Source organism: Gadus chalcogrammus, chromosome 9, assembly GCF_026213295.1.
Source record: "Gadus chalcogrammus isolate NIFS_2021 chromosome 9, NIFS_Gcha_1.0, whole genome shotgun sequence".
Classification (NCBI taxonomy): Eukaryota; Metazoa; Chordata; class Actinopteri; order Gadiformes; family Gadidae; genus Gadus; species Gadus chalcogrammus.
In genome coordinates this window covers 20,832,650-20,858,388 of record NC_079420.1, presented here as the reverse complement: position 1 = coordinate 20,858,388, position 25,739 = coordinate 20,832,650, and the positions used below count along the sequence as shown (strand labels likewise).

Genomic DNA, 25,739 nt, shown 5'->3' with positions numbered 1-25,739 from the left:
CCGCACTGCTACTCTTCGTCGTGGCTTTGCAAAAAAAAAAAAAAAAAGGGGCTGGGCACTCCTCTTCCTTCCCAGCCCTCGTTGCATCGCATGACCCCCCGATGCAAACAGGAAGCAGAGAGGCCCGGATGGAGAAGAGCCTTCCTAAGCTTTCGCAGTATTCCTGGTTTAGGGCCGTCATAGGGGCTCACCCTTCAGCCCCAGATTGAAGGTAGAATGTGGCCTGTGCAATGTGTGAAGTCATTATGTGTTGGAGCGATGCCAGACTGCCCCCCTGCCCTCCAGCTCTGACACGGAGCAGGAACGACCTGGAACCGATCCAAAGTGACACGCTGACAGCTTTCTGTCTGCCTCTTTATTCCCCATCTCTGTATAAAACGTGTGGTGGAGGAACTGAAATGTTGATCGGCTCTGAAACCTCACAAAGTGGCCGTGAGGAGGAGGACGGATCCTCTGAAGCGGGTTCACATGTGGCATGAGGCAGTCTCCCAAATCAGACTTTATGTTAAGAATCTGAGGGCAGACTAGAGGAATTCAATGTGAATCGGGCATTTCACTTTGGTTTGCTTCGTTGTTGTGACCGATCATGTTGCTGGAGGTGGGTTTCTGTAAGCATTTGAGTGCCGAAAACAAACTCAGCCAAGCTTTAAAAACGTGTGTGAAAAGGTGTCAGTTCACCATCGTGTGGACCGGCCTTTTTAGAGATCGACTTCTGGAAACGTCTTTCGTTTGCGCAAATCCGTTCCTCACAAGACACAGGGGGGTGGAGTCACAGGTGTAACCCGCCCCTTTCAGTGTCTGGTTCCCTCCCCGGGCTCTGAGCCGTCTCCCTCCAGAAGCTGGACTGCTGGACCTGGGACCGGGCACCGGGAGAACAGGGCGGTCTAGAGTGGGGAGAGGAGGGCTACCTGAGGAGGTCGTGGAGGCGTGTGTTGAAGCAGTCCAAAGCCGAGCCCTTGGACTTGGTCTCTGGGGAGCAGATCCGGACCAGGTCTAGCTGGCTGTGGTCCGAGATGGGGGGCCACAGCTGGCCCAGCACGGTGGAGACGGTCTGCAGCAGGCCGGTGGTGAGCCCATCAAACACCTGCTTGTTCACACTGCGCCCAAATATGGACTTGTCTTCCTCTGGGACGTACAGCTGGGGGGGAAACAAGGCCAAACAGACAGCAGTAGCCAGGTTAATGATGTGGTTTGAGGAACCAGTTAGACATTAACTTCCAGAGAAGAATCTAAATCAACCTTATCCGTGTGAGAAAAGAAACGGGGGAGGCTAGATGGAAGAATGCCGCCTACCTGAATTTCATGTACAGGTGTTTTCATGCAAGTCAAAAGATCAGGTTTAATCTACAATGCCAATTCTAAACGTGGAAAAGCCAGGCCAGGTAAGCCATCCATGTCATTCGTTCTAAAGCCTAGGGTGTACAATGGCCGCATCGCTAAATCCACAAACATTCTCCACAAATCTAATTACATGTGGGAACGGTTGAGATGCCAGCACAACCCCCACTTGCTTGCCAATAGAAACACACACACACATACATACACACAAACTAACAACAACTAGTATAGTTAGATATAATTACATAAAGAGTGAAAATTCATTAAATAAATGTGCACAGGATTCAAGTGATAATGATAGCAATCATTAACGACGTGCACCTCATCGAGGAGAAATGTAGTCTCCCAAGAGACGTCAAATCATGCAAGCAGCAGCAGATATTTTGTGTATAAACTAAAGCATACATGGAGACGTCTGTGTGTGTGTGTGTGTGTGTGTGCGTGCCCTCAGGAAATGGGACTGCTTTAGATTGGAACACAGGCCTAAAAAACTAAAGCCGAGCATTGCATGGACCCCCAGCCCAACGACATTGCCTCAGTCCATCTGTACCGTGTGAGCAGCCAGCCAGCCAGCCAGCATTAGGAGTGGCCTGATGTTTACAGACCGCTCATAAAGAGCGTTGAAGGATACAGGCATGCTGGTCGCCCCTGCTGTCTGACTCCATGTTCTCACATTCCCTCAGACCAGAAGCATTTGGGATTGTGGTTATGCTCCAGGTTTGACCGAAAACAAGCGTCTCACAGGGCACTCTATTAACACTGTGCTAGGGACGACAGCACGGGTAGAAGGACCGACACACCGAGGAGGCTCAACGGGAACAGACAACGTTTGGGAACCTAATCAAAGCTTGAATTCATTTTTACATTTGACATAAAAGTTTCGGAAATCCACGACGTCTTTGTAAATGGTAATTGGACTGCATTTATATAGCACTTTTCTGACCTGTGGCCACGCAAAGCGCTTTAAAATTTGGCTTCACATTCACAGATTGACACAACGACGGGGGAATCAACCGGCCAGCTCGCCGGGAGCAGTTAGGGTTGGGTTTCATGCTCAGGGGTACCTCCACGCCCTGCTAAAGGGAGATGGGGATCAAACTAGCATCCTTCGTGTTGCCAGTCAGCAACCTTCGGGTTGCTCTACCTCCTGAGCCCCTTTGTGGGTGCGCGTGTCCTGTCACACTCACTGCTAGCTGGTGGTGGAGGAGGTCCATGAGGAGGGCGATCTTGTTGCTGAAGAGAACGTAGGCAGAGTTCAGGGGGCAGTGGGAACAGGCCAGGTAGTAGGTGTGAACCGCGGCACAAAGGGACCTGACACAGGGAAGAGAGATACATCAGGATTAATGACAAAGAAACAGCTACAGGCAGACACACACACACACACACACACACACACACACACACACACACACACACACACACACACACACACACACACACACACACACACACACACACACACACACACACACACACACACACACACACACAGTGTAGACCAGGCGGCAGCATCTAAACAGAGCTGGGCGCTGACAGGACGTTATCTCCACTCATCGGTAAACCAAACACACTTGTCGATAGACTACCTTCGTTCACCTTTAAAAAAGGTGTGTCCCACTGTCCTTGGATGTTATGTGATATGCATATATATATATATATATATATATATATATTTAAAAAATAATAATAGCACAGCATTCACAGCATGCAGCAGACTATTTAACGGCCTTGGAGAGCCCGACGTTCAGAAGAACAGCGGCCGTGCTGCCGTGCTATCTGTCACATCCAGGCTGAGATGGAGTGCTGTTTCCTCTGAGCAGATAACGCTGTTGCTCCCAGCGGCCCCTCACTGGGGCCCGAGGCGGTCCCAGACAGAGGGGCCCTAGACGGCCCCAGTCCAAGGGCCCCCCCCCCCCCCCCACCCCTGACACAGGGAAAGGAAAGGCTGAAGCAGGCTGAGCGCTGTATTATGTCTGCACTAAAGCAAGCCCCACAGAAGATGAATGCCTCAGATAGCTGACCGGTTGCCCGGCTGTGAATCCTGCCAACCCCCCCCCCCCACAACCCTCCCCCACCCCTCCCCACACACTTTCATCAGTTAATATTTTCTGACAAGTGTATATTTTAGCCAATGGCGGACAGACGGGTCGTATCAGCTCAGTGGAAGAATGGAATCTGGCTCTCCTGTGCCTTAAGTAGGCCATGTTTATTTCCACTGGTAAACATTTTGATATCTAGCTCAACCTTCACATCTGCTGCGCGTTTTCGGTCAAACGCGCGTTGGCACCGGGCGGAGATCTTTGCGAAGACTGATTCCAGACCAGCGTCTGTCGATAACTTCCTCTGCTCCCCGCTCTTTCCGTTTTCCAGCGGGCAGATCAGTCATTTCAGCCAATCTGGTGCTGACACTGTAGTGTAAAGCTGTCCCGCGGACGGAATGCGGCGTTAATGTGAGAAGCACTGCGTTTGGGAGGTGCCAAAATGTCTGCATTTAACGTTACGACCTAGGTGGTTTGAAGCTCATTCATAACCAATCCTCGAAGGCAATAACAGATCTTGCCCTGAAAATGATAAGGGATTTTAACGTTAAATTATTTAGCTAGCAGGTTTAGGAATTTGCTTTATTTTAAAATTACAACAATGTAAATGGTTTATAAAGGGGTAGGTGGAATTATATTGAAGGATGCCAGATAACAATTCTAATTAGAATTCTAACTATAGTTTGCTTGAATTTAGAATTTAACTAGAATTTTCCTGAGAATGTCTACCATAATTAATGATTAGGGAAGATATATGTTCCCTAGTCTATGATTATGGTAGACATTCTAAGCCACATTCTAATAGATATTGCTTGAAATATATATTTTTTATTTAGAAAAATGCAGTTTGAAAGGGATTCCTACTCATTACATTTGTGTTGTATTGCACACAGAATGCAGAATAGATTGACATATAAATATAGTCACTCTTGGGTATCTTTAAGCTTTCAAAGCTTTTTGTACAAAAATATAATAATAATTCGAAGTCATCTAATTAATAGTCTGAAATTGATTATATTCTTAGCAGTAGAGAAAATTAAGCTTTCAAAGCTTTTTGTATAAAAAAATAAGAATTCGAAGTCATCTAATTAATAGTCTGAAAATGATTATGTTCTTACTAGTAGAGAAAATGTAATTACTTTAATGTAAATAATTAAAAAAATTGCAGAGAAATGCAAAGTTTTAGTTAACATAAAAGTATAAAGTAATGGACATATAATCAAAGAAAAAAATAGTGATTGAGGCTCAAATAGTAACCAAAAATGTAATATCTATATATATTTCTTTATGTATGTATAAAAAAAATTATCGATGAAGTTATATTTAATCAAGTCATTGTGAGTTGACTCCCCATCAGTTCTCAGTAGACCTGGCCATGCGTTCATCCGGCCTACCTCAAGAACAACACTACCAACACTGGACTCAGGCCGCTACTGGACTCGGGCGGCTACCCGTGTAATGAGCATGCAATTGTTTTGTAGCCCAATTAATCAACCTTGTCTTTGGTCGGCGAACAAACGGGCAGACTGACAAAGGCATGTTTGAGTTATGCCCTTACGGCGCTTGTGTGTACAATGGAGCGTCAGTGTGATCGCTCTTAGGTTTCCTCCCACCTAATTGAACTCGATGAGTGTGACACACGATACACCGCCCTCTCCGCGAATCTCGCCGTCTCCGAACGCCCCCAAATGACATCCAGTGTCAAAGATTTTGAGGAACAATTTTGTAAAGTGCCGCGCCAGCCGGTGTCATGTAGCAGGGGAGCTATGCGGTGGGACTGCTGTGTGCCAGCCTACCTTAGCAGGGGGAACATACCTGTCCCCACGGCCCTACAGAGCTCTCCTTACACCTTGATGCCCCCGCAGTGGCCTCCAAAAAGAAGAAGCAGGGCCACAAATCTGTTATTACCCACAATGCAAATCAATAACATTCCTAGCTTTAGCACGTTTACATCCACTGACAAGGGCTTGTATTGCCTTGTTCAACTAGGGAACGTGATCTGGATCAATAAATATAACGGAAAGAAATCATAATCATGAAATAAAAGACATTGGTAACGGGATGAGATAAATATTGAAGGGTGTAATTGGCACACATTGACTCAAATGCTCATCCCCCGACAGGGTGAAATAACTCCAGGCTAAAGCTATTCAGACCCAGGGAGACGAGGTAGGGGCACCGAGCACACCTGATCCCTCTCCCAGCCCGACGCAGCCCTCTGGGGCACCTCCTGGGTGGCCTAGTGGGCGGGGGGGGGGGACAACAAATCAGGAGCGTCCACAACCACAGAACTAATACCGTTAGGTTCACTAGTTTACAAATCTTCCTTACAAAGTGCCCGGAGGCGAGCCAAAGATGATATGCCAGACGGCAGAGCATCCGACTGTTTTTAGCCGAAGACCTCCATTGGTCGCTGGTAGGTCATCATAAGTGTCCCTCCGCGGCAATAAAGAACGCGGTTCCATTGCAAAGGTAGATTGACTCTAAGCACAAAGGGCAGTTGTACTCAAACAACTTCCACTGCGGTGTCATGCATCCGTCAGTAATACGGCCAAAGCCATGGTAATTATGAACAGAGGACCGCCCACCCCTCGCAGCGATCTCGGCTGACAACAGGACAACAAGCATGTAAAAGGGTCTTTATGCTTTTTGTCACTGCCTCCATGTTATCAGGCCAGGGATCTGTTGCTGTTCAACCTGGGGTTTCGGGTTTCCCTGCCCTCTGTCTCCGTGTTTCCTATGAGCCCAGTCAAGCCTGAATGGGGTAGCGCTGCAGAAATACGACCGACTTCCAGATCGGGTTGAATCCCAGCTTTTTTTCACCTCCACTTTACTTTTCTCTTTTCTTTATTTTTTCTCTCCCAAATCAGGTATAATAGACTTCTAGAAAGGCAAGGAAAAAGAATCCTGAGCCGAAACAAAATAAAATGAGATGAGGAGTAAATCAGTTTCCTTGTGCTGTCACACGCACGCGCGCGCACGCACGCACGCACGCACGCACACGCACGCACACGCACACACACACACACACACCTCTAAACATCCTGAAATCAGACCACAGGTAGCGGTCTCCAATTTCCAGGGTTCTGTAGAGAGGTGACGATACACCTTGGGTTAACTTCTCTGGTTGAAGAATTTCGTCAACCATGTCCTTGCATGTAATTGGGCTGTTCCCCTATCCAGTTAGCGCTGTAAGCCCTGAATGGCTGCTTGTATACTATTTTATCACATGGAAATATATCAAAAATACGAAAAAATGTTTGTACTCTCATATTTGGTAGATAATTACATTATGCCTAATTGATAACTCATTCCACCTTCATTGGGAACAGAAAGATGGCCAAAGGCCAACAAAAAAACATTTCATACAAAATGTATTTTTTATGAAAGAAATATGTTCTACAGTCAATCCTCTGGCCAGAGTGAGAGACAGAGAGAGAGAAAGAGCGAGAGAGCGAGCTGTCTGCATTAGCCCTGGGTCTAGACATTCCAGTGGCCACAGGGTTACACCAGGGCATTAGCAAAGCCTCGCAGAGGAATTAGCTCATTAATGTAATGGTAACAAGATGGAATCAGCCTCCCCAGGGACAGATATGGCATCTCCACAGCTGCCTTTTTCCCTTTTGTAAATCACTCAGCTTATCAGGGAGGAGGTGAAGGAGGAGGAGGAGGAGGTGGTGATCAATACAGCAACATTACTGTAAACAGATAATGTAGCGTGCTCTGGGGCTAGGATCCGTCCAGCAGCCCATTATGCCACCCGGCCCGCCCAGATGACAGATGGTGATAAGTAGACAGCCCGGCTGTATGCTATGGCTGCCTCTCGCACTCTATCGCTGTGTTAATCCTCCAGAGCTTCAAAGAGTGTCGCTCAATTTTAACTGCGTATGACTGATTTTGGCAAAAGCCATTCGATTAAAAGAAAAATGGTAGTGGGCTTTATAATTGAATAAAGTTCAGCTTTTCTCTGGGAAGTGGAAATGTGCATTCATTCAACACAGTCATACAATATTGTGTTCTTTCAGGCCTCATAACTACGGATGCCGTCAGGCCGACAAAGGGATTTGCGCCAACAACCAGTGAGTAAGTGAGTAAACCCCCTAACTAAACAATCCTTCAACCCCACACTGAAACAACAGCGGACCAGACAAGACCAAAGGGAAGTGCTCCGTGGCTGCATGGAGTGACAGTGTGTTGGCGTGTACTCAGTCACGCTCGTGTTTGTATCTGCCCTTGTGCACCTCGTGCATTAAAAGAACTTCAGGCAACTCAGGCACGGGAATCACTCCCCGTTATGACGGAAGCTGGAGTGCATCAAAACAACCCCTCCATCATTACTCAGCGTGATAGTAAGCCCACGGAGGATCAACCATCATCACCTCCCCTTCCTGTGCTCAAGTACGCCAAGAGGATTTCATGAAAGCCAGGGAGGTATTGTGTAGTGTGTGTGTGTGTGTGTGTGTGTGTGTGTGTGTGTGTGTGTGTGTGTGTGTGTGTGTGTGTGTGTGCGTGTGTGAGATACTCCCATGAGGAAACTAAAAAGGAAAACAGAACTCCATGTCCAGATAATGGAGAAACTCTCCTATTGGAGCCAATAACATCCCTTACTGCTTAGAAGTCTGCATGACATATCCTCAGATTACAGAGAGAGAGAGCGAGCAAGAGAAAGATAGGGACAGAGAGAGCGAGAGAATGCGAGAGAGAGAGAGATAGCGAGAGAGAGCTAGAGAGAAAATCAATATACATGTGATGTCCTGTAAAAGCCTTATAAATATAACAAGCATTTGCTCCATTAGTGGAGGTTGAGAGACCAGTAAATGCTAATGAATGGGAGAGCGAGGCCATTCCAGTCCATTAGAGAGTCTTAGTAGTGGGCACTGGGGTTATCTGCTGGCAGGCCACGTAGAAACATCAGACTCACAACTCACACAGATCCGCCATTCAAATGACGGACGGGACAGAGACGCCTTCTGTGTTTCCCAGAGAAAAGAACGAACCAAAATTTATCACAGAAATGGAATCGCTTCCAATATCTAAAAAGGGGTTGGGTTTAACTTTTTAATTCTTAATACGTTTTAAAAACGGAGGATACAGGGATAAAGTGGGTTCCATAAGTTTAGCTCACTCAGTTTACCCAATTGAAAAATATAAAAAAATTATATTGAACAATTAAAAGGTCCCATGGCATGAAAATCTCACTTTATGAGGTTTTCTATCATAAATATGAGTTCCCCTAGCCTGCCTATGGTCCCCCAGTGGCTAAAACTTGCATTCCATGTAAAACGAGCACTAGGTGTTCTGCTCACCTTTGAAAAAACGGAGGCTCAAGCGCACTGATTTGGAATGTAGTCCCATACGTCATCATAAAGGATCTAAGCCCCTCCCCTTTCTCTGCCTTGTCCGCCCAGAGAATTTGGCCCGCCAATGAGACACGACCGTGCGAGCGCCACATGTGTGTGTGTGATTACACACACTGTAACGCAAGAGTTTGCTGTTGGTGTTATGGCGCATAACACGTCGGTTCTTTGACATCTCGTGTATTTCCACATTGAGACTGTAGTTGGGGTTATCTCAGCCATGGTTGAGAAGGAATTGGGGGAAAGGAACTTTGGCTTTGACTCCCTGAAGTACATGAACTGCAACATGCTGCCTACATGAACTGCAACGGTAGCAGGCAGTTCAGTCTAATTCAGATTGATGTAGACGTGGAAGAACCAGAGATGTCGGAGAACCCGACGGTCGTTTGAGATTCAAAACATCGTCTGGAGGACACACAGCTTTTGGCCGTGATAATATATATTATATGATATAGATATCTATGCATAATATGATATTATTTAGATATAGAGCTCCAGGACTCCCGTGTGTACTAGAATATTTACAGAACACCGATGTGTGTCTCGCCATTGCGATACATCCACTGTAAACAGAGCGCATGGTACCGTGGCTGCAAGCTGCTCAGGGCCGCACCCCCACCCTCCTCCTTGACCCGCCTCGCTCCTCCTCATTTGCATTAAAGCTACAGACACCGAAACAGCGCATTTGGGGAAAGCTCAATGTGCGACTGGCTCGTAGTGGCTGTAATTCTGCAAATTGTAAATTTCGGAAACGTCTTCAAATACTGTGTTTGGGGCCCACTAATATCTATATTAAAGCATCCATAAAGTAGCATGCCATGGGACCTTTAAAAAAACACCTAATAGTGAATAAAGCATTGCGTCGATGAGGACGGGATACAGTGGGAGCCAACTGACTGAAACCAGCAGCTGCTAGTGCATGAGGGTATAGACGCATGTGAAAGGCCAGATCCACTGAGCCCAGCAATCCTCCAGAGGCCTTTTGCTCACTCGGTTTGCAAACAGCATCCAGAATTACAAGCACCAATGGGCTGCTTTTGTCATTTCAACACTCAGGTTGCCAACTCACATTTCTGCTGGCCAACCTCCCTGCTAGCCGCCCCCCACTGCCGTGGACCCGGTGACACAGAGTATAGAGCAGCCTGGCACGGAAATGGACATCATTCCACCACTTACTAATGACTAGTGAACTCTGGTTGGTTTTGTAGCATCAAGTATCAATGATTTTAGTTTAAAATGGAGGGCTTTGTATTTTGTCATTTAAAATCTCAGTGAGATATATATATATATATATATATATATATATATATATATATATATATATATATATATATATATATATATATATATATATATATATATATATATATATATATATATATATATATATATTATATATCTCCTCAACTATGGTGGAGGTTATTGGAATGTTTTTGCATAGCTCAGAATACAAACACCGAGGGTCTTATATTGCAAATGCAAATCTTCAAGTCAAAACTACAGTCACAACTGGAATGCCTGAAAGATCTAATCAGACGATTGGGATCTAAATAATATCGGTCTGTCTGCTGGTAAATGAACCTCATTTCAGGCCCCTTTGATCGAAAGGCCAGAAGAATGGCTTGAACCAATCAGGGAAGAGATGCCTTGATTGGTCAGAGATGAAAAGGGTGCGGTCTTAAACGAAAATTGGCGCAGTCAACTAAAAAAAAAAGACATTGCCCACAGCACATTACACTCAGGAAAAGGGTGACGGATGCCATTTGTAAAATAAAATAAAATTAACTCGCACCCAAATAAAAGCTCTTCAATCGTACCTACAGCACCATTCACTGACAGACAGACACATGTTAGTAGATCGTGTGTGTACAGCCTCAACAGCCAAGCATGTGAATCATTCTGAACCCTCATTCCAATCTGCCCACCTGGAGACGGAGCAACTCACCTGAGGGGGATGCGTGGGACAGTGGTTGGCGTGGAGGTGGCCGTGATGACCTGGAGGATCTGCTCCAGGGCCGAGATGCCTCCCCCCACCTGGAAGGCCACTTGATCGGCATTGTTCTGCAGGGACGGACAGACGGGGCGGAAGTCACAGGGAGAACGAACGCCATCCACAGTGAGGGAAAGGAAACAAACCCATGGGGCTGCACTGGGGGATTAGGTGGCTTTCACCATGGATCCCCCCTTGTTTTCTCCTTAAAGGGGTGAGATTGAAATATGGACAAACCGAGAGTCACCCCTCAAGCACCCCTTCCCCTCCAGCCTCAAAGTATTCCTGCTAAAGCTCAGAAAGTGCCAAAGTCGTCGTCTTCTTCCGCGCACACACACACACACACACACACACACACACACACACACACACACACACACACACACACACACACACACACACACACACACACACACACACACACACACACACACACACACACACACACACACACACACAGCCTCCCAGCACCAGGGTGGTCTCCTCTGAGAAGGACCTCAGGAAGGCCAGCAGAGTGAACACAGAGAAGGGTGACATAAACCAGCCATGGTAAACGTTGGTGATAATACTACGGAAAATAACCGGAATATCCAACGTGCCGCAGCAGTGATATATGTAAACAAAGATTCAGTATCAAAACGATTTATAACGTTGAGTTTTTAGTTTTTTTTACACATTTGCATCGTTGTTTTTTGCTTTTGTTGCTGAGCGAACGTGACTCTGGGGTCAGACGCTATGAAGCTAAGCTAGAGGAGCCACTGGCGTCAAGGGACATGCCTGGGCGGGAGGGGGGGGGGGGACTACAATGGAGGTTGAGCTGCTGATGGAGCTCGTCCTCCTCCACATGATGCTGCAGAGCCTCTCCGATTCGGAGGAGGGAGCCGTGCTGCCGACGGTAAACAGCCTGCAAGACGAAGCACGCCGAGACACGCCACGCTCACCGTGGAGTCAGACATAAAGCCTTTCATCTGTCCTCCGTGCCCGATGCTGACACATAGCTCCTCGAGAGCCACACACACACACACACACACACATATTAGGAACACCAGGCTTTGGGACAAAACCCCTCCAAAAGTACACAGCGCGAGGCACAATGAGGATCAGGGGGATCTCACGGACGGTCTCATTAGGCCAAGTACTGTGTGCGAAGGCGAGCCTTATCAGTGTGGCCCCAGTCACCGACGGTGGGCTTAACCCCTCCTCTTAACCTGCCTATCAACGCAGCTAACTGAAAGCTCCCGAGGTAAATGAGAAAGGGCTGCTCTTTCATGCTAGCTTATCAAATGGTATTAAAACGGGGGACAGAGCGGGGCCTGCCCAGTCATGGGGGTCTCCGGTAACATCCTGGCGTGGTCTGCTTGGGTAGGTTGGCTAACTTTACTGCTCACAAACTGCTCTGTTGTGAGGAAGCGAGGAGAAGGATTAAAGCTAAGAAAACGTCTGGAGGCATTGTTCTTTAGGTGGTCCACACAGGTAACGCTTCAGAGAACAAAGGACCATTGTTGAGGACTGATGATTACCGGTAGGTATTTTACACAACCCAACGCAAATATGAAGGCGTCTTCCCAAACCAACCAGTCTTAAGCCATCTTAATCCTACGTTTGTTTGCCTGATCACAACAACAATTTGGGACAGTATGGCTCATGGTCGGGACAAAGCAATTCTCTTGAGAAAATAGCAGAATCGTTTAGCGGTAAATCTTTTGCACAAACATTATCAATGGATAAAAGCAGTGCCTTTATTATGCAACCCGTTTGACAGAGAGGGGTTTAGACAATAACACAACCCAAGTTTTGTATATACGTGTAATCCAAACAGAGTCGCTGTCTCTATAGCAGTGGGGGAAATACACAAATTACATTAGGGGAGACAGAGAGCGAGAGCGAGAGAGAGAGAAGTTCCTCCACCCAATATGCCTAAGTGCAATGTTTGATCTGCTAGTGTCTGGTCACACCCAGGCACCAAGAACACAACACAATGAGCTAAGGGAGCAACGCTGTGCAGGGAAGACGAGCGAGGCCGGCCATGGACACCACGAGAGGGATTCCGTGTATTAAAGCAAGGTGACCATTATTTCGGCCAGCTAATGAGAGGGCAGTTGGGTCAATGGCAGAGGAGCGCAAACGGCTCCTTTTGGTCTCCACCCACTAGCATCTCTGATTAGCCAATAGTGACGCAGGGGGGACCGGCAGCCCCGCCCTTATTGGCTGAGAGTTTATTATTAGTGGTAAATCTTGTCTTTTATCTCTGCCGACATGTTGGCTCCGCCCCTTTATTGGTTCAATGCCACTGAGTGTGAAACAAGGAACAAACGAGCATATTACCCGGGCTTAGAGGAGCAACATCCAGGGGTAAACACTGTCTGTGGGCTGGGCTTACTGGAAACCACAATAAGCGTGTCAAATAAACATCTCAAGGCAAGGTTTGCAAACGTGCATGTTTACAAGTCATAATGGAATATTACATAGCATGGTATACCACCGCCAGTGAAAACAATGTTTGAATGGGAAATGTTACAAATTTGTGTTTATTCTACGATACAAACCTAGATGAATCAAAGGGCAGTGTGGTGTGAATCAGGCTTGCCAAAGAAAGCGCAGACAGCCCAGGGTAGTATGTTATATACACACACACACACACACACACACACACTAAATGTTTACAATAATTCCTCATATTGGTCTGATCTACAGCGCCAACCAAATTCAACTGAATAAAGAGAAAACCGAAAAACTAATCATTCCATATCCCACGGTCACAAAACACTGCTTCAATCAGCACTCAAGCACAGAGACAATTAAAACAAGCACGCCGGCACAATGTGCTACAGGCCTCTCCTTGTGCAGACAGAACGGGTAGCAGAACCAGAGCCAGCCATGTGCGTTTCACAGCTGGCTTTCAAAAGCTAACCTTGTAGTTAGCATCCTGCCAACACCAACAGCATGCATCAAAACCAATAAGAAAAACAAACCCAATAGTCTTGTGGTATGGGACAGGTGTATGACTTCCAGCAGAAAAGTTGCGGGTTCAAACCCTGGGCATCCTTGAGCTAAATGCTCCCTACCTGCTCATTAACAATGTGTAGCTAAAAGAAGACATCATATTTGTCACTGGCTTTAGATAATGCCTATTATTAGTGAATACCATATGTAATGTGCACTAGCTCCACGACATGATTGGGAGTCTTCAGCTACTCATAGTAGACTATTTATCCGTTGACTTTTACATACTATGCTACTTCTGTACCATTCAAGAATTAAAAAATCGACATGCCCCTCACGACAGCATTGCCCCGGAGCGCCACGAGGCTGTAAAACATCAGCTCTTCCCGTCCTTGACTCCCTGACATGTTTGCGGACAGAGACACAAATCACGTGGAAAAACATCGAACCTCCTTTGGCAGAGGTAAGAGCGACCGTGTAGCCAGACCAAAAACAAGAGAAAACCATTAGCATGGCTTAACATGTCCCGTCAGAGTCAATCAAACCCTTGACCACTATGATGATTAGAAGGAGAAGGGGGGGTCGTACCGTGGCGTCGGTCCTGTTGCCGAGGTGATTCTCTAAAAGGGGTTTCTAAAAACAAACAACGTGGGGGGGATGGCGCTCGGCGACGCTATAACACTTGCAATTCAATCCAGCTGCGGTCGAAAAACACAGCCGATCCCCCTGGTTAAGATGGACGGCTCCTAAACAACCCTGACACACTCCCTGCAGTCACGTCTGTGTGGGCCAGAGACGAGGTTCTGGCCCAGCGGATCTGGGCAGGATCTGTCAGTCTACTGGGGCAGCCCGGCCCTCCTCCTCCTCCTCCTCCTCCTCCTCCTCCACACAGAAACACTGTAGTCCCATTTCCCCCGTGCTCCTGCTCCTTCTCCTCATACTACGACTGCTCCTTAGAGGCATACTTGTCGGCCCAGCGGGACTCTCACAGCTGGCAAACGAAAATGTAAACACAGTCTAGGGGCCTTTGGTTTTCAAGGACCCTTGTTTCCTGACCATCCCTCAACAACGACCTGACCAATGACAACAATAAATAGCAATAAACGCTAGCGGCCGTTTATTGCAATGTGTGTTTAGGAGAAATAAATACAAGAAAATACACTCACACATGGACAAATAGAGAGAAAACGCTTGTGCGCAGAATAAACCGTTAGCAGGCACAGAGGGAGCAGCACACGGAGGTCAGAGAACCAAGGTCCAGGGAGAGTCTGGGGAGGGAGAGGGAGGGAGGGGGAGTGGGAGGGAGGGAGGGGGCGGAGAACGTTAGGCTCCGACTGCATGGGGGCTGGGTGGGTGGGTGGGTGCTGTCTAAAGAATTAGTGGGGAAAACTGAGACTGAATCAGATATGGTGGAATAGAAAAGAAAACAAACAAATGGCTAGGTGAGTCAATGACACTAGAGAAGCTTGTTAGGTCAAATAATCTCAACCCACACACAGCCCCCGACCGGAGTGACTCACGGCCGCTCAGCCCCGCCGATGGAGACGCTATTTATTTGACTTTTGTCGGGAGGATTAGAAGAGAAGGTTTTCCCCCTCGCTGACCAATCCCAGCACGCCAGACTTCGTAGTTTCAGACTTACCAAGTCTGAAACTAGCGCTATAATGTGAAATTAATGAAAACTTCCATTACTGTCATTAGCGTAGGATAGTTATGCAGATAACCTAGATATATTCCACAAAGCCCTCAAAAGCATTACACACACACACACACACACACACACACACACACACACACACACACACACACACACACACACACACACACACACACACACACACACACACACACACACACACACACACGTTGTGTTACTAGCTCCGGGCCCAGTCACCTCTGACCTCCCACTGGGTGTGTCTGCAATCTAAGGGGAGGAGCATTGGCACATTGGTGACAGCTTGTGAGCCACTCGTATAGAACTGTTCTCCCTCCCTCCCTCCCTCCCTTTCTCTCGCTGCTTAAGTGTGCTTGGCCCCCCCCAACGACGAGCCACTGCTTCTCTCCCCTCTCTGGGGAAATCCAGTAATGGCCCCACCAGCACCCCACCCCAGCCCCGACGAGACCCCCACCACCTCCACATCCCAGCAGCCCACACGTAGCAGGACGTGCTCTGATGCCTCACCATGGTACAGCTCTACCATGGACTTGGAGACATCACCGATTTTCAGCAACTCAAAAAAGGGAACAAATAATAATATTCACAGCGAAACCTAAAAGGGGATTAATTGAGAGTCCAACTACAAATGTTTCAAATCAACCCTTTTTGTACAATTGCGATAACTCCATTTGTAAACACAGACAAAAAAAAAACCTACGAAATGAAAAGGCCTAATCTAATAGTGAATCGCCCTGACTCGCCGCCACAAAGTCTTTTGCATTAACGACATTTCATTTGGAAATCCAATTTACCATTGTCTAAACCAATGACATCTGAGCCATCCCCCGTCCGCCAGACACGAGACAATGCCCGCCTTCGCCATAGGAAGCTCCCCGATGAGTACCATGTGCCCAATGAAAACACGGCTAATCTGGTCCGCATTAGCCAATAACCGAGGGCGAGGAGCGCTGGAGTAAAGCGATACTCCACATCGGGGCGGCGGAGACGGACGGCTCGGCGGCCCGTCGCTCCGCTTCAGAGCGGTGCCAGGGGGCTGGCGCGTTGTCTCTTTATTCCCTCCTGTCGACAGTGGATGTCTGCGGGGAGAGGAGCCCCAGCAGCAGCGGCAGCATCCTGGGGACGAGGGCTGGGGAGAGGGGGGGGTACCCACCCTGGGACTACGAGGGGAGGACGAGGGACCTAGCGCTGCAGACCAGAGCTGCAGGGTCAAAGCCATTCACCCGCCGCGCTAACATAACACGGAATACACTTTCAATCACTTAAAATCGACACGTTAGCGAAAAACTGAACCTCAGAAAAAAAGCTTAATCTACATAAAAATAAGGCTGAATATAATAAAGAATATGACCAAGGAATCAATGATGTTTCAGCAAGAAAACAGGAGTAGGGATGACCCCCGTGAAACACCTAGTCCGGTGAGATTGTGTACGGTGGAGGCACCTGTTTCTCCAGGATGCGGGAGATCTCGCCCAGGGTCCGGTCCAGCCCCGACACCCTGTTGTTGGCCCACTGGCCCGTCTCCTGGCCCTGCAGCTGCTTCAACAGGTCCTTCACCAGCCGCTGCAGCCTGCGGGCCACACACACACACACACACACACACACACACACACACACACACACACACACACACACACACACACACACACACACACACACACACACACACACACACACACACACACACACACACACACACACACACACACACACACACACACACACAGTGAGATCCTCATGTCGGACAGGAGTCATTTAACCACCGCTGACACACCTGACACCCACTAGGGTTCTGACAACCCGTGTCAATGTTATCTGAGGGAAGGTTGAGAGTTGAAGTGAAGTTTAGAGTAACGGTGGAGCGAACGGTCTGAATAACCTTACTTTGCTTTGTACGGGGAGTCTGGGACCTGGGCCTTCGCTTCCACAGACGCTTCATAGTCCTTCGCTCTGAGGGAAGAAAGGGGGGGGGACATTCATTGAATCCCAGTTTGGGTTAATGACGAGATGAAAAGACGAGAAAGCGAGAGACAGAGAGAGAGATGGGGGTCAATTTGAGACTAAGTGTTTATTCAGCAAGTCAGCTATTCGCCAAGAAACTTGGCCTATAATAACTCCACATCAGCTCTGTAGGGACCTGGTATCTCCCTGCCAGTGACTCACATCCCTGAAGACCTCAATTCCATTTGTAAATCCCTTAAGTCTTAACTTTGCCCAGAACAGCTCAAAAATCATGATTTCTCTCATTGTTAAATAAACAATGGAGTTCTCTTTTAGAGCAACCATAGACTTCAATTGTGTTCAGTGGTGCGCACACACACACACACACACACACACACACACACACACACACACACACACACACACACACACACACACACACACACACACACACACACACACACACACACACACACACACACACACATCTATTCAGGGAATAATTCTCATCTCATCCTTATTCTCATCAGTAGTTCTTACATGTACAAACGCACGTTTATCAGACGGTTCCCAGGAAAGATAAGAGCGACTGATCGGTCCCGAGATGCAGGGGTTTACGGTCATCAATCCATCCAACGCTTGATAAAAATCACGCACACACTTCCTGGAAGTGGACAAGTGCACTGGGACCTGTCCTTCAAACAAGGTCCAATCCATGCTGCGCGGCTTTTGGTATCTCTACACAGCCCTCTAGCGTGCATTGTCTGGTTTTCTTCAGGCTATTCCAGAGAAGACAGAAAGTACACGTTTTTTCTCCTGAAAGTAAATGCTCAAATTTTTTCAAGCCATCAGATAGTTTGATTGCTGTTAATGTTTCATGATCTTAGAACACGTCTTGTACAAAGTTGCATTTATTTAGAAAAGGAACGAAAATAAACCATATAATATTGTGGTCGGATTTGATTCCCTTGAGGAAACCTGTCCTGACTTTCATCCCGTCTCTCTGACCCGCAGGTGGCCACAGAGGTAGTAGTATTATTAACCATCTGACTCCCTCAGGATACCAGAGCATCCAGAGGAAAAGCATTAACAAAAACACAAAAAACCCAACTCGCATGGAAATATATCAAAAGACTGACCATTCTCCTCTATTCTATTATGTGAGCAAATGGTGTTCTCCCCAGTGAGCCCTGCTGCCCTGTTGTGGATTGCAAGGTTAAAATGTTTTAATGCAGTCATTGGAGTAAACCGAGGCAGGGGGGCTGATGGCTGGGGGCGGGCCGGGGAGGGGGATCGTCTGATCCCGTTATTTCCCCCGGTTCATCCCGCAGGCTGCATGGCTAATGGCGGCCCGCACAGGAGCCTGAACTGCACCTGACCCGTTTGTCATTCTTTATATTACAATATTCCTCCCGGACAGGTTTACACCCACCCAGGTTAAACAGGGAGCAATTGCAGCGCCGTACATCATTGTCGGCCACCGGCCAGGCTAAATGGGCCAGGAGCAATAGATGGCAGGAGTCGGTAATGGAGAGAGGGGAAGCACAAATCTACAATAGCGCAGTAATTCATTCACCAAGAGCTGAATCAAGATTCATTATTGACTTATTCAGAGTAAGGTTGTTTCAGTCTTCCGACTGGGGGGAAACATCCCCCTAGCGAAGCATCAAAAGCAGGGAACACACCAGAACATTGGACAGAGGCTGGAGTCAATAGAAAAACAACTAAGGACAGCATATTGACCCTGAAGGAGAGTTGTTTCTTGACAGCTGGTAGTGGCGTAAATGTAGTATAGCAAAACAAATAGCCACGTCAGTGGCGAAGAAGGAAACTATTTCTGGCTGCTGAACTACGATCAACCATCCTAGCGGTTTGTGTACGGTTGTACGTACGTGTGTGCATGTGTGTGCGTGTGTGTGCGTGTGTGTGCGTGTGTGTGTGCGTACACGCGCGCAGCTGTCAATGCACCCGAGCCCTTCAAGGCTGGATCTGTGATCGTGTGTTTGTCTTTGAGTGGCACTTCTTCTGGTGTGCGTGCGTACACGCGTGTGTATGTACGTGTGTGTGTGTGTGTGTGTGTGTGTGTGTGTGTGTGTGTGTGTGTGTGTGTGTGTGTGTGTGTGTGTGTGTGTGTGTGTGTGTGTGTGTGTGTGTGTGTGTGTGTGTGTGTGTGTGTGTGTGTGTGTGTGTGTGTGTATACTGGTTCACCGGCACGGCCTCCCCTCACTTTCCCCTCCATCTGAGGCAATGAGTTAAAGCTGTGCTGCCGTCTCCGCGCGCTGGGCACAGCGGCCCCTTTGTGCGCTCACCTCGCGCAGAGGTCCCCACGTACACAGGCCACCCTGTCCCACCCCCCCCAGCACCCCTGCAGCCCTGCAGCCGACCACAGGCAACCCACCGACGGCCCGCAAACCAGCTCATCCAAGAGGATAATTGAAGGCTTATCCAGCGTGCGGAGAATCCCCAAAGCCTACCGACATGCTAGTTAAACCCAATTGCGAACGCCGTGTTTATCTTCACAACTGAATTAATACTGCTGCGGGTTAGCCATACCACAAAAACAACCAATAACACATACACACCCACACAGGGCAGTGTTGCAGCTGTGCACACACACACACACACACACACACACACACACACACACACACACACACACACACACACACACACACACACACACACACACACACACACACACACACACACACACACACACACACACACACACACACACATTGCCTCTGTAGCACAACATGCCGAGTTGGGCCTTGAAGTCAGGGTGTAAACCTCTCTCGCCTTTTACATGCTTGCCCTATACACTGGTCCAATGAAAAGGCTCACTTCCAGCCAAACGGCGGAGCAGCTCAGATGTTGTATGCTCAGCGGGGGCTCTTGTGTTATTTAGGACCTGTGAGAGGCCCTCTGAGTGGTGCTCTCAGCCCGCACGCCGGAGGGAGGACTGACGGTAAACAGCAGGCAGATGCACCACTGGGCCTGGCTGCCCTGATCATAAACCCAAACAACGCCCAAATGGACAGTCCGGATTGTACTTTAAATTATTTATGAATGTCTGCACCAGCACCCCCCCACCCCTGCCCTTCTTTATAACCAGAACCAATCACAGGAGTTGAATACAACTCAGTATTACCAGCCTACTGACCCGACTCAACCCAGGTCCTGGTCACCACAGAAGAGCTTTGCTCCCTATTTGTTGATTGCTATCGATTTCCTTCTTTGGTATTTCATTAAAACAAATATGAATCATTCACAAACAAAGAGACAGAAACATGGGCCGGGTTTACGCATGTTTTAAGACCAAACATGTCGTACACTAGAGGGGACGTTGGGTTTTGGCAGAGTGGCGGCAGCAATTTGAAGGAGAGCTCTTAACAGGTGGGGTCCTACGATCAATTCACTTCTACTCAATCGCAGAAAGTGGTCATAAATTAAGCTCATCTGTGCAGCCCCGGGAGGACAGTACACATAACATCTCCCTCCAGCTCCTTGTCCCTTATAAAAATACTATTAAACACCCTGAAAAGCTCTAGACCCTGGGGCTCGGAGACATTGTGCGAAGGAGAGAAGGAGAGAGGGAGAGATGGAGAACGAGTGGGAAGGAGGAGAGAGAACAGGGAGCTCACCTAGCGTTCATCCTTGTGCGAAGCTTCTTTGCCCTTTTCCTGGCCTTCTGCCGCTCCTCTCCCTCCTTGACCTGGCCCTCCGTGGCCACGGAGCAGTCCGTCACAATGTCCACGATGTACTTCTTCAGGGAGAGATGCTCCTGAAACACACAGTACATGCATCAGGGTGATGGAAGGCGACCGTTTGTTTGGAGAACATAATTGATAATAAAAAAAATGAAAACAGGTAAAGGGGAATTAGAGAGCTAATTCTTAAATAGACTCGAGTCCAAAATAGACTTGGATATTTTCGAAATGGAGGAAGAAAATACAGTCCCACTCCATTCATGCTCCGTGTGCTTTGCTCTATGAAAAACAAAAGGATTCCATGATTTTTTTCGGCTGCGCTGGATGTATGAAGCAAAACTCACGCTCCATGTGCTTTGGGCTTCCGTGTACGATAACTTTCTAAAGTGTTTTTCTATTTGTGCTTAAAGAGTTCCCAAAATGAACAAATTAGTTCACAGCGCTGATCTCTTAACTACATTTTACAGTGTGTGTGAAACACTGAAATCGGGAAAACCCCTAGCCTGTGACTTCAGCAGACTGAGCATGTGGGGCGCAGATCAGCGGTTATGTCATTACACCCTTTGATTACCAGGTAACGTGCAGCACGCAACACTCTTTCCAGGGCCTGGGCCCACAATAGAGCCGCTAACAGTCTTGAAAGCGTTGCTTCCCCTCCCGTCTGCAGAGCAGCCACCCTGACAGATGAGGCACACATTTCCACCGAAGAAAGACAGAAAGCGAGACGAGAGAGAGGGAGAGAGAGGGGAGCTGTTGGTTGGGTAGGGGGTGTAACCCAATTTGACCAACATGATGCATGCGCCAGAAGCCAATTACCCCATTAGCTGGTCACGCGGCTGCACCCCAGAGGAGAGGAGGGGAGGGGGAGGCCTGCCTCCCAGATAAAGGCTCTCCAACCTGTGTGGTTCAAAGCCATGGCCGTGTGAGTTCAACGGCTGCCCCGGTACAAACTACAGACTGACAGGTGTCTCGGGAGCGGATGATGTTTAACAGATTGTACACATTTAACAAATCGATGACATTGAAAAAGAAAAATAGGTGTCGAAAACGGCAAAAGAACGAGGCAACACGGATTGAGTGTTATGCTCCACCACGCTGTGTGTGTATGAGCGGAACAACCTGGCCTAGTTTTCGATGACACTACAGGATGTACGACTGTTGCCGCCCTCTCCCTCTCTAAGCTCTTCGATGCATTAGCTCCATAAATCATGAATAAGGGCTTCAGGTATTACCCCTCGCATATTCACCGTCTCATCAGCAAGCCACAAACTTTAAGTGAACCTAAGCACCGGCTTCTCGGCTGAATGCTTGTACAGCAACAATTATTTATTCAGCCCTGCGTTATGCATTGACATAAACACGCTACGACCACAACAGCTGGGAGCCTGGGGGAGGAGGTGGGGGTGGGGGTGGGGGTGTGGAGTGATCTGATGAGTGCTTTAACACGGTTACGCCGGATGACGGACAGGTGTCTACCTGGACCGCTGAAACAAAGGAAGCAAAGAGTCTGGCCCCGGGCCCGGCACAATGCCACGGCCGGGACTCTGGAGTGGGAAACACTAAACCGCCCACTTCTCTTTCTCTCGCTCTCGGTTGCGGGGAGACACAACACGCATAGCCACACACACACACACACACACAAGCTGAAAGATACTTCTACACGCACACACACACACTCTAAATGATTTGCTGATGCAGAACTGCCTTTGTCACGTACAATGACTTAAGAGGTAGATTTCCAGTTGGTGTGAAACAGACAGCTGTAATTCAAGTTAGGGGACCAGATATGATGGGACGGCGTGTCCGGTTACCACTACCAGACTGCTTCGCAGGCCTTTTTTGTTGCTCCAATGAATGAATGCCAGAGGAGCGACAAGCGATATGCGGCCAAAACAATAAAGAGAAACTAAACAGATTCTTGGCCAGTATAAAAGGCGGCTAACGGATCCCCTGGTCCTATCTGTTCCTCTGGGTTCTTGGTGCAGAACGGGGAAGGGGTTCCCTGCTGGATATCGGTTACAGCTGCTCCATTCCTACAACTGCACAACCTCAAAAAAGAAAAAGAAATGAATCCAAAAAGAAGCGGGGTGGGCCGGGGAGGGGAGGGGGGGGCCGGCTTCAGCTGGCACGCTGGATATCTCATCGGCCTTCTCTGCTGGTTGCCAATCATGGAGGTTTCAACACCGGGACCCTGGAGGGCCGCTGGGGAGGTCAGCCCTGGTACCCAGGTGGAGCCAGAGGGAGTCTGATCCCCTGGTATGGCCTACTGATCCCCCTGCTGGCCAGAGGCTAGAGGGGGGGGTTGTCAGCCGGAGACGGAAGGGTGGAGTTCAACCCAGGTAACGCACCGGGGGTTGGACAGGGTGTGGAGAGATGAAAGATAATTAAATGGCACACCGTTGAGAAGCCAGGGGTTCAGAGCACGCCTCTATATCAAGTTAAAGCAGGACAGCTTAAGACTCTGGAGGCCAGCACAGTGGAAACATAGGGAAGGACTTCCAGGCGGTCCGCGGCCGCACATCGATCAAGCATTTGATAATCGCTTGATTTCAATTTCATTCGCCGTTTTTTCGGAGAGAGAGAGAGAAAATGAACAAATGTGATGAAGATGAGACTGTGGCTGCTCGCTGCTTCCTCCCAGAAGCTATGGAGTGACCCCTGCACAGTTCAGCCAGCCATCTTCATTTTAATTAAAAAGCTTTCATCCAGGCAAGAGTTATGGAAGCAGGAAATAGTTGGCCATTGCGTGAATGAAATAGTGCGGGCCGATATGAGCCTTAACATAAATATTGTGAGGCTAGTGGGTTCCGTCTAAACAAATTCCAAAGACCTCCATCTACTTGAGAGTCGGGCCCGATCGATTGGTCCCGATTGTAAAGCACAGAATTAGTCAAACCATGAGAACCACTGCACTGATGGCTAATATTTGAAAACAATATTTAGAACTTCAACATTATTTTCCCATTCAATTATATTCCAATTAACAGAGTATGTGATCGTAACATGGCTTACACATATAGTGCCAAATCGTTTCTTTGATCATCATTTTGATCTACGATGAAACGTTTTAGTCAACATTTCTTAAGAAACGAAAACATTTATTTTTTAAATAAATGTCAACTGCAGTGTTTCTTGGCTGCTTGTGGGACAAAGCAAACATTAAGAACACATTCCTTTGGTTCTGGAAACTTGCACTAGGCATCTGGCATTATTTATAGACTCAATTATTAATTGAAGAAGATAATACACATAAATGGGCAACGAAAATAATCATAAGCCACACAACACACACACACACACACACACACACACACACACACACACACACACACACACACACACACACACACACACACACACACACACACACACACACACACACACACACACACACACACACACTAAGGAAGGGACTGATTTAGTGGAACAGGAGGGAAGAAAGGAGCAGGAGCAAGGGGAAATTATAAAAAGGTGAGGGAGGTTAAAGGGTGGCGCTCACAGCACCCCTGGTTGTCTGTCTCACAAAGGGCGCCGTTGAGGAGCGCCGTTGCAAAAGGCCACTCTCGTGTTGCAGCCCTAGAGCTTCCCCTTCTGCTCTCACAAGCTGCTTGGCTGCAGGACACAACACAGCCTGGGGACACGCAGGGCTGATGTCACCCCTGCGCTGGACGCACTCAAGCGGCACACACACGCACACGCGCACACACACACACACACACACACACACACATACACGCATCTGTGTGTGCAAACACACACAAAGATGCGCAAACGCACGCACACACTCTCACACAGGCTTGTTCACCAACGCAGCGTGACAAACAGTCAAAGTATACGAGTGGCTGGACGGTAAAAAAAACAACTACAAATCTGTAGGGCAATTCTAAATATTGGGTTTGTTTTATATGTACCTACATATTTGTCATTTAAGGGAAGCTGTAATTATTTTAGAGATACTACCCAATATATATGGTTTACAATAAGATGAAAAAAAAAAAAAAAACATGCCAATACCTGGGACCCATTTTTAAATAGCGAAATGTTATGAGCGGTGGGAGGGGTTCAATATATCTCGTAGGCTCTGTGCTGGGAGAGCTTGAGGAAAAACGAGGGAGGGGTGGGAAGGAAGAAAGGGAAGGGAAGGAAGGGGGAATGGAGGGAAGGAGGGAGGCAGCCTGTACCCACCACTTCCTCGTCCGAGAGCTCCCGTCCCTGGATGCTGCTGCCGTCCCGGACGGCCTGCTGGTGGCCCACTCCCTTGGTGTGGCTGAACAGGTGCACCTCGGAGGTGATCTGCCCAAACATAAACAGGAGGTCAGAGGTCAGAGCCGAGGTGGACACCCCGGATGGGGGTCAGCAAGAGGCCCCCCCTGGGAGGCCCCGGGTGAAATGATACCCTACACAGGAGCGCTCAATGGGACGCGACCTGCCACAAGAAACTCCATACGCCATTGACGAGCGGCGACAAAAGAAGGCTATCATACATGAATCTGTTTTTAAATACAACAGGGCATTCCATGGACCTTGCACATTGTGTGTGAACTTTCCCATAACCGACGCCATATGCGCTCGGTGTTTGATGTCATGCGTGATGTAGAGTACGTTGGGAGCTTAACAGCGAGATGTATAGAGATCGCACAGATAGTGTGGGAATGGGGAGGGAGGGAGCACGTATAGAAACCTGGAGAACGTGTCCCAAGTTCTTTTGTTAAATGTCTCCGGGACTTCCATCGATTATTTTAATGA

At 48.1% G+C, this 25,739-nt stretch overlaps 1 protein-coding gene across 3 annotated transcripts in view; it reads right to left on the bottom strand.

Moving 5' to 3' along the window:
• The window catches only part of scaper (S-phase cyclin A-associated protein in the ER), a 56,331-nt gene that overhangs the window by 13,660 nt on the left and 16,932 nt on the right, over positions 1-25,739 (bottom strand). For all 3 annotated transcript variants that reach the window (XM_056598445.1, XM_056598446.1, XM_056598447.1), the window contains 7 exons: positions 25,179-25,286; positions 20,928-21,067; positions 17,227-17,292; positions 16,786-16,912; positions 10,680-10,795; positions 2,526-2,649; positions 909-1,138 (listed from right to left, as the gene is read on the bottom strand). In XM_056598445.1, the coding sequence (XP_056454420.1) occupies positions 909-1,138; positions 2,526-2,649; positions 10,680-10,795; positions 16,786-16,912; positions 17,227-17,292; positions 20,928-21,067; positions 25,179-25,286 (911 nt within the window). The remainder of the gene's footprint in view (positions 1-908; positions 1,139-2,525; positions 2,650-10,679; positions 10,796-16,785; positions 16,913-17,226; positions 17,293-20,927; positions 21,068-25,178; positions 25,287-25,739) is intronic.